Source organism: Myxine glutinosa, chromosome 9, assembly GCF_964187855.1.
Source record: "Myxine glutinosa chromosome 9, kmMyxGlut1.1, whole genome shotgun sequence".
NCBI lineage: Eukaryota > Metazoa > Chordata > Myxini > Myxiniformes > Myxinidae > Myxine > Myxine glutinosa.
In genome coordinates this window covers 149,219,265-149,229,683 of record NC_136269.1, presented here as the reverse complement: position 1 = coordinate 149,229,683, position 10,419 = coordinate 149,219,265, and the positions used below count along the sequence as shown (strand labels likewise).

Below are 10,419 nucleotides of genomic sequence, written 5' to 3'. Positions count from 1 at the left end.
CCCACGTGATCCACGTTCATTTCACACCCCACGTGATCCAAGTTCATTTCACACCCCACGTGACCCACGTGCATTTCGCACCCCACGTGACCCACGTGCATTTCACACCCCACGTGATCCAAGTTCATTTCACAGCCCACGTGATCCAAGTTCATTTCACACCCCACGTGATCCACGTTCATTTCACGCCCCACGTGACACGCGTTGTTTTGACAACCCACGTGATGCGCGGTCATTGATACAACTCGGTACAAGATACATTCAATGATACGTCGCCGTGGCGGTAAAACTCGCGGGTGACATCGTTTTAATGATCAGTGAAAGTTTCTTTTTCAATTTAAAATATTCTTGTATTGATTAATTTTGGGTCTTTAAATGACTCTTTACTTCCGTTTTCAATCAGGTGTAATTAATGTACCTGGTTAAGCTCGATCTATTTAAATTAAAAACAGTACATTTCTGGTTTTCCGATGTGTTAGTAATTGTTGTGGTTGATAAATGATGGAGTCAAAGTTCAAATGTCCACACTTCGTCCGTGGTGGGCGGTTCGAGATTGTGTATGTAATAAATAGATGATCATAAAGTGAGACATTTTAAACACTTAGTACAGGGTGGGGCGGTGTTAAAGATTGTGTATGTAATAAACAGATGATCATAAAGTGAGACTTTTTAAACACTTAGTACAGGGTGGGGCGGTGTTAAAGATTGTGTATGTAATAAACAGATGATCATAAAGTGAGACATTTTAAACACTTAGTACAGGGTGGGGCGGTGTTAAAGATTGTGTATGTAATAAACAGATGATCATAAAGTGAGACATTTTAAACACTTAGTACAGGGTGGGGCGGTGTTAAAGATTGTGTATGTAATAAATAGATGATCATAAAGTGAGACATTTTAAACACTTAGTACAGGGTGGGGCGGTGTTAAAGATTGTGTATGTAATAAATAGATGATCATAAAGTGAGACATTTTAAACACTTAGTACAGGGTGGGGCGGTGTTAAAGATTGTGTATGTAATAAACAGATGATCATAAAGTGAGACATTTTAAACACTTAGTACAGGGTGGGGCGGTGTTAAAGATTGTGTATGTAATAAATAGATGATCATAAAGTGAGACATTTTAAACACTTAGTACAGGGTGGGGCGGTGTTAAAGATTGTGTATGTAATAAATAGATGATCATAAAGTGAGACATTTTAAACACAGTACAGGGTGGGGCGGTGTTAAAGATTGTGTATGTAATAAATAGATGATCATAAAGTGAGACATTTTAAACACTTAGTACAGGGTGGGGCGGTGTTAAAGATTGTGTATGTAATAAATAGATGATCATAAAGTGAGACATTTTAAACACTTAGTACAGGGTGGGGCGGTGGTAAAGATTGTGTATGTAATAAATAGATGATCATAAAGTGAGACATTTTAAACACTTCGTACAGGGTGGGGCGGTGTTAAAGATTGTGTATGTAATAAATAGATGATCATAAAGTGAGACATTTTAAACACTTAGTACAGGGTGGGGCGGTGTTAAAGATTGTGTATGTAATAAATAGATTATCATAAAGTGAGACTTTTTAAACACAGTACAGGGTGGGGCGGTGTTAAAGATTGTGTGTGTAATAAATAGATGATCATAAAGTGAGACTTTTCATAATGTAAGAGATGCAATTGGTGAAAAAAAGTCAAATAAGATAAATAAACAAAGATGTTAGAATAACAAGTGCAATGGAGATGTTAGAATAACAAGTGCAACTAGAACGGGCACTCGGTAGAGCGCATACCTTCGCCGCAGCTACTGTTCTGTACTTGGCATGGGAGTGTAGGGAACAGAACAGTGAACAGTTTGGTGCTGATTTCATGCAAATCGGATAAGAATTGACCGAGTTATGACAAAAAACGCACATTTTGCAAGGTCGTGACCCCCCTGACCTTTGACCCCCAACCGCTAACAAGGGTAATGTCTTCACTGGGTCATGTCGTATATCACAAGATCGGGCATTGAATTCTGAACATTTTGGCATTAGTTGCATGCCAATTGGATAAAAATTGACCGCGCTATGGTAAAAATACGATTTTGACCTTTTCGTGACCTTGACCTTGACCTTTGACCCGATTGCTCCCAAAATCTAATCAAATGTGTCCCGTATAATAACTAATCATCCCACCAAATTTCATGCAATTCGGTTGAATACTTTTTGAGTTATGCGAATAACATACACACACACACACACACACACAGACATACAAACTAGAATCCGGGCACTCGGTAGAGCGCATACCTTCGCCGCAGCTACTGTTCTGTACTTGGCATGGGAGTGTATGCGATGTGAAACTTTATGTGAAATGCGATCGATTTTTAAAAATCAGAATTTGAGCAAATCTGTTTCATTCGTCTGTTAATATGCCTCCCCGATTGACAAATCTGCAATTTGAATTTCATTTGAGGTTGAAATGATTGCGGGAGATCGCGTTATAGTGATGACGTCTTGGATGGACATCCTCTTCTTCAGTCGCTCATAACTTTGAGTGAAATACGATCGAGTTAAAAATAGTCCGAATTTGAGCAAATCTGTTTCATTCGTTTGTTAATATGCCTCATCTCTTGACAAATCTGCAATTATAATTTTTTTTGAGGTTGAAATGATCGCGGGAGATTGCGTTATAGTGATGACGTCCTGGATGGACATCTTCTTCTTCAGTCGCGCATAACTTTGAGTGAAATACGATCGAGTTAAAAATAGTCAGAATTTGAGCAAATCTGTTTCATTCGTTTGTTAATATGCCTCATCTATTGTCAAATCTGCAATTATAATTTTTTTTGAGGTTGAAATGATCGCGGGAGATCGCGTTATAGTGATGACGTCCTGGATGGACATCTTCTTCTTCAGTCGCTCATAACTTTGAGTGAAATACGATCGAGTTAAAAATAGTCAGAATTTGAGCAAATCTGTTTCCCAAAATCTAATCAAATGTGTCCCGTATAATAACCAATCATCCCACCAAATTTCATGCAATTCGGTTGAATACTTTTTGAGTTATGCGATTAACATACACACACACAGACATACAAATAAATACACAGCGATCAAAACATAACCTTCCGCTTTTGCGAAGGTAATAAATACACAGCGATCAAAACATAACCTTCCGCTTTTGCGAAGGTAATGAATATGGTGGAATAACAAGTGCAATGGAGATGTTAGAATAGCAAGTGCAATGGAGATGTTAGAATAACAAGTGCAATGGAGATGTCAGAATACCAAGTGCAATGGAGATGTCAGAATACCAAGTGCAATGAAGATGTTAGAATAACAAGTGCAATGAAGATGTTGGAATAACAAGTGCAATGAAGATGTTAGAATAACAAGTGCAATGAAGATGTTAGAATAACAAGTGCAATTAAGATGTTAGAATAACAAGTGCAATGAAGATGTTGGAATAACAAGTGCAATGAAGATGTTAGAATAACAAGTGCAATGAAGATGCTAGAACAACAAGTGCAATGAAGATGTTAGAATAACAAGTGCAATGAAGATGTGAGAATAACAAGTGCAATGAAGATGTTAGAATAACAAGTGCAATGAAGATGTTAGAATAACAAGTGCAATGAAGATGTTTCAATAACAAGTACAATGAAGATGTTAGAATAACAAGTACAATGAAAATGTTACAATAACAAGTACAATGAAGATGTTACAATAACAAGTACAATGAAGATGTTAGAATAACAAGTGCAATGAAGATGTTAGAATAACAAGTACAATGAAGATGTTAGAATAACAAGTACAATGAAGATGTTACAATAACAAGTACAATGAAGATGTTAGAATAACAAGTACAATGAAGATGTTAGAATAACAAGTGCAATGAAGATGTTACAATAACAAGTACAATGAAGATGTTAGAATAACAAGTGCAATGAAGATGTTAGAATAACAAGTACAATGAAGATGTTACAATAACAAGTACAATGAAGATGTTAGAATAACAAGTGCAATGAAGATGTTAGAATAACAAGTGCAATGAAGATGTTAGAATAACAAGTGCAATGAAGATGTTAGAATAACAAGTGCAATGAAGATGTTAGAATAACAAGTGCAATGAAGATGTTACAATAACAAGTACAATGAAGATGTTAGAATAACAAGTGCAATGAAGATGTTACAATAACAAGTACAATGAAGATGTTACAATAACAAGTACAATGAAGATGTTAGAATAACAAGTGCAATGAAGATGTTAGAATAACAAGTGCAATGAAGATGTTACAATAACAAGTACAATGAAGATGTTAGAATGACAAGTGCAATGAAGATGTTGGAATAACAAGTGCAATGAAGATGTTAGAATAACAAGTACAATGAAGATGTTAGAATAACAAGTGCAATGAAGATGTTAGAATAACAAGTGCAATGAAGATGTTAGAATAACAAGTGCAATGAAGATGTTGGAATAACAAGTGCAATGAAGATGTTAGAATAACAAGTGCAATTGAGATGTTAGAATAACAAGTGCAATGGAGATGTTAGAATAACGAGTGCAATGGAGATGTTACAATAACGAGTGCAATGAATATGTTACAATAACAAGTGCAATGAATATGTTACATTAACAAGTGCAATGAAGATGTTAGAATGAATCATGGGAGAGTGAAAGACGTGGGAGGGTGTGGCAGGTGAAAAGTTAGGCTCCGCCCTCTTTTAAACATGAAAACTGACGCGGAAGGGCGTGGCTCGACCGATTACCTGTTGTTTCATGCGACCCAAGCCCAACTTCATCATAAGGTGTGCATTAACTTGGTGTCACCTGGTTCTTCACTGTGTGGGAACGATTCCCCAAGACTACCTGTACCTCGTCCGGTATTATGGATAACGTGAATTTTAATCTGAATGACGAAGTGACCATAAGGTCGGCGTCCATTGACCTTCACCCTGAGACCTCCAGAGCGGACGACTCGAAGACGCCATGGACGGACGGGATGGCGAGCGACGCTCCGGACACCCCGTACGCAGGAATGCCCAAGGAGGTCCTTTTGCGCTTCTCGTCGCAGATGCGTTACCGTGTGGTGCGGGAAACGCTCTTCTGGCTCATAGTGGTCGCCATGGTGGCTCTGGTGGTCGCACCCATCGCCATCATCGTCCTCTCACCGCGGTGTCTCGACTGGTGGCAAATGAGCCCCATATACCAGGTGTACCCTCTGTCCTTCAAAGACTCTGATGGCGACGGCAAGGGTGACTTACGAGGTTTGTGCGAGGCTCTAACTCTCCACATACGTCACATTAGAGGTTTTACAAACACGAACCGAACACGAACTGTTAATGATTTGGGGGAATCGTTCATGAAAGAGGTTCCTGCAAAAATAAAACACAAAAAGGACGTGGAGTGGGGAAGGCAATGGGAGTGTAAATTAAACAGAGGAAGGCAATGGGAGTGTAAATTAAACAACGGAGTATGAATTTGAAAGAGGAAGGCAATGGGAGTGTAAATTAAACAACGGAGTATGAATTTGAAAGAGGAAGGCAATGGGATTATAAATTAAAATGAGGAAGTCAATGGGATTATAAATTAAAATGAGGAAGGCAATGGGATTATAAATTAAAATGAGGAAGTCAATGGGATTATAAATTAAAAAGAGGAAGGCAATTTGATTATAAATTAAAATGAGGAAGTCAATGGGATTATAAATTAAAAAGAGGAAGGCAATGGGATTATAAATTAAAAAGCAGAAGGCAATGGGATTATAAATTAAAAAGAGGAAGGCAATGGGATTATAAATTAAAAAGCAGAAGGCAATGGGATTATAAATTAAAAAGTGGAGGCAATGGGATTATAAATTAAAAAGAGGAAGGCAATGGGATTATAAATTAAAAAGAGGAAGGCAATGGGATTATAAATTAAAAAGAGGAAGGCAATGGGATTATGAATTAAAAAGAGGAAGGCAATGGGATTATAAATTAAAATGAGGAAGGCAATGGGATTATAAATTAAAAAGAGGAAGGCAATGGGATTATAAATTAAAATGAGGAAGGCAATGGGATTATAAATTCAAAAGAGGAAGGCAATGGGATTATAAATTAAAAAGAGGAAGGCAATGGGATTATAAATTAAAAACAGGAAGGCAATGGGATGATAAATTAAAATGAGGAAGGCAATGGGATTATAAATTAAAAAGAGGAAGGCAATGGGATTATAAATTAAAAAGAGGAAGGCAATGGGATTATAAATTAAAAAGAGGAAGGCAATGGGATTATAAATTAAAAAGAGGAAGGCAATGGGATTATAAATTAAAAACAGGAAGGCAATGGGATTATAAATTAAAAAGAGGAAGGCAATGGGATTATAAATAAAAAAACAGGAGGGCAATGGGATTATAAATTAAAAACAGGAAGGCAATGGGATTATAAATTAAAAAGAGGAAGGCAATGGGATTATGAATTAAAAACAAGAAGGCAATGGGATTATAAATTAAAAACAAGAAGGCAATGGGATTATAAATTAAAAAGAGGAAGGCAATGGGATTATGAATTAAAAACAAGAAGGCAATGGGATTATAAATTAAAATGAGGAAGGCAATGGGATTATAAATTAAAAAGAGGAAGGCAATGGGATTATAAATTAAAAAGAGGAAGGCAATGGGATTATAAATTAAAAACAGGAAGGCAATGGGATAAATTAAAATGAGGAAGGCAATGGGATTATAAATTAAAAAGAGGAAGGCAATGGGATTATAAATTAAAAAGAGGAAGGCAATGGGATTATAAATTAAAAAGAGGAAGGCAATGGGATTATAAATTAAAAACAGGAAGGCAATGGGATTATAAATTAAAAAGAGGAAGGCAATGGGATTATAAATTAAAAACAGGAAGGCAATGGGATGATAAATTAAAAAGCGGAAGGCAATGCGATTATAAATTAAAAAGAGGAAGGCAATGGGATTATAAATTAAAAAGCGGAGGGCAATGCGATTATAAATTAAAAAGAGGAAGGCAATGGGATTATAAATTAAAAACAGGAAGGCAATGGGATTATAAATTAAAAAGAGGAAGGCAATGGGATTATAAATTAAAAAGAGGAAGGCAATGGGATTATAAATTAAAAAGAGGAAGGCAATGGGATTATAAATTAAAAAGAGGAAGGCAATGGGATTATAAATTAAAAACAGGAAGGCAATGAGATGATAAATTCAAAAGCGGAGGGCAATGGGATTATAAATTAAAAAGAGGAAGGCAATGGTATTATAAATTAAAAAGAGGAAGGCAATGGGATTATAAATTTAAAAGAGGAAGGCAATGGGATTATAAATTAAAAAGAGGAAGGCAATGGGATTATAAATTAAAAAGAGGAAGGCATTGGGATTATAAATTAAAAAGAGGAAGTCAATGGGATTATAAATTAAAAAGAGGAAGGCAATGGGATTATAAATTAAAAAGAGGAAGGCAATGGGATTATAAATTAAAAAGAGGAAGGCAATGGGATTATAAATTAAAAAGAGGAAGGCAATGGGATTATAAATTAAAAAGAGGAAGGCAATGGGATTATAAATTAAAAAGAGGAAGGCAATGGGATTATAAATTAAAAACAGGAAGGCAATGGGATTATAAATTAAAAAGAGGAAGGCAATGGGATTATAAATTAAAAACAGGAAGGCAATGGGATGATAAATTAAAAAGCGGAAGGCAATGTGATTATAAATTAAAAAGAGGAAGGCAATGTGATTATAAATTAAAAACAGGAAGGCAATGGGAGTGTAAATTAAACCAAGGACTATGAATTAAAAACAGGAAGTCAATGGGAGTGCAAATTAAACAGAGGAAGACAATGGGAGTGTAAATTAAACAACGGAGTATGAATTTGAAAGAGGAAGGCAATTTGATTACAAATTAAAAAACAGGAAGGCAATGGGATTACAAATTAAAAAGCGGAGGGCAATGGGATTATAAATTAAAAAGAGGAAAGCAATGGGATTATAAATTAAAAACAGGAAGGCAATGGGGTTATAAATTTAAAACAGGAAGGCAATGGGATTATAAATTAAAAACAGGAAGGCAATGGGATTATAAATTAAAAAGAGGAAGGCAATGGGATTATAAATTAAAAAGAGGAAGGTAATGGGATTATAAATTAAAATGAGGAAGGGAATGGGATTATAAATTAAAAAGAGGAAGGCAATGGGATTATAAATTAAAAAGAGGAAGGCAATGGGATTATCAATTAAAAAGAGGAAGGCAATGGGATTATAAATTAAAAAGAGGAAGGCAATGGGATTATAAATTAAAAAGAGGAAGGCAATGGGATTATAAATTAAAAAGAGGAAGGCAATGGGATTATAAATTAAAAAGAGGAAGGCAATGGGATTATAAATTAAAATGAGGAAGGCAATGGGATTATAAATTAAAAACAGGAAGGCAATGGGATTATAAATTAAAAAGAGGAAGGCAATGGGATGATAAATTAAAATGAGGAAGGCAATGGGATTATAAATTAAAAAGAGGAAGGCAATGGGATTATAAATTAAAAAGAGGAAGGCAATGGGATTATAAATTAAAAAGAGGAAGGCAATGGGATTATCAATTAAAAAGAGGAAGGCAATGGGATTATAAATTAAAAAGAGGAAGGCAATGGGATTATAAATTAAAAAGAGGAAGGCAATGGGATTATAAATTAAAATGAGGAAGGCAATGGGATTATAAATGAAAAACAGGAAGGCAATGGGATTATAAATTAAAAAGAGGAAGGCAATGGGATTATAAATTAAAAAGAGGAAGGCAATGGGATGATAAATTAAAATGAGGAAGGCAATGGGATTATAAATTAAAAAGAGGAAGGCAATGGGATTATAAATTAAAAAGAGGAAGGCAATGGGATTATAAATTAAAAAGAGGAAGGCAATGGGATTATAAATTAAAAACAGGAAGGCAATGGGATGATAAATTAAAAAGAGGAAGGCAATGGGATTATAAATTAAACAGACGAAGACAATGGGAGTGTAAATTAAACAACGGAGTATGAATTTGAAAGAGGAAGGCAATTTGATTACAAATTAAAAACAGGAAGGCAATGGGATTATAAATTAAAAACAGGAAGGCAATGGGATTATGAATTAAAAACAGGAAGGCAATGGGATTATAAATTAACAACAGGAAGGCAATGGGAGTGTGAATTGAACAAGAAGGCAATGGGATTATGAATTAAAATGAGGAAGGCAATGGGATTATAAATTAAAAACAGGAAGGCAATGGGATTATAAATTAAAAACAGGAAGGCAATGGGATTATAAATTAAAAACAGGAAGGCAATGGGATTATAAATTAACAACAGGAAGGCAATGGGAGTGTGAATTGAACAAGAAGGCAACCTTGGCTGCTCATGTCTGGCAACCTTGGCTGCTCATGTCTGGCAACCTTGGCTGCTCATGTCAGGCAACCTTGGCTGCTCATGTCAGGCAACCTTGGCTGCTCATGTCAGGCAATCTTGGCTGCTCATGTCAGGCAACCGTGGCTGCTCATGTCGGGTAAGCTTGGCTGCTCATGTCAGGCAACCTTGGCTGCTCATGTCAGGCAACCTTGGCTGCTCATGTCAGGCAACCTTGGCTGCTCATGTCAGGCAACCTTGGCTGCTCATGTCAGGCAACCTTGGCTGCTCATGTCAGGCAACCTTGGCTGCTCATGTCAGGCAACCTTGGCTGCTCATGTCAGGCAACCTTGGCTGCTCATGTCGGGCAACCTTGGCTGCTCATGTCTGGCAACCTTGGCTGCTCATGTCTGGCAACCTTGGCTGCTCATGTCTGGCAACCTTGGCTGCTCATGTCTGGCAACCTCGGCTGCTCATGTCTGGCAACCTTGGCTGCTCATGTCGGGTAACCGTGGCTGCTCATGTCGGCTAACCTTGGCTGCTCATGTCAGGCAACCTTGGCTGCTCATGTCTGGCAACCTTGGCTGCTCATGTCTGGCAACCTTGGCTGCTCATGTCGGTCAACCTTGGCTGCTCATGTCGGGTAACCTTGGCTGCTCATGTCGGGTAACCTTGGCTGCTCATGTCAGGCAACCTTGGCTGCTCATGTCGGTCAACCTTGGCTGCTCATGTCTGGCAACCTTGGCTGCTCATGCTGGGCAAACTTGGCTGCTCATGTCTTGCAACCTTGGCTGCTCATGTCGGGTAACCTTGGCTGCTCATGTCTGGCAACCTTGACTGCTCATGTCGGGTAACCTTGGCTGCTCATGTCGGGTAACCTTGGCTGCTCATGTCGGGTAACCTTGGCTGCTCATGTCAGGTAACCTTGGCTGCATGTCTTACCTTTGTTTATTCACTGCCTAAAAGTAAAAATTAGATATTTTTTTGGGGAGGGGTGAGGGCGTGTGCGGGATGTTCAATCTCACTAACCACTGAGGAAATGGTTAGATGTTGGATCCTTAGC

At 37.2% G+C, this 10,419-nt stretch overlaps 1 protein-coding gene across 2 annotated transcripts in view; it reads left to right on the top strand.

The window, feature by feature from the left end:
* Positions 1-4,725: 4,725 nt before the first annotated feature.
* SLC3A1 (solute carrier family 3 member 1) overlaps positions 4,726-10,419 on the top strand; it is a 186,386-nt gene continuing 180,692 nt past the window's right edge. For both annotated transcript variants that reach the window (XM_068127931.2, XM_068127930.2), the window contains exon 1: positions 4,726-5,248. In XM_068127931.2, coding sequence (XP_067984032.1) covers positions 4,870-5,248 — 379 coding nt within the window. In that variant the 5' untranslated portion in view covers positions 4,726-4,869. The remainder of the gene's footprint in view (positions 5,249-10,419) is intronic.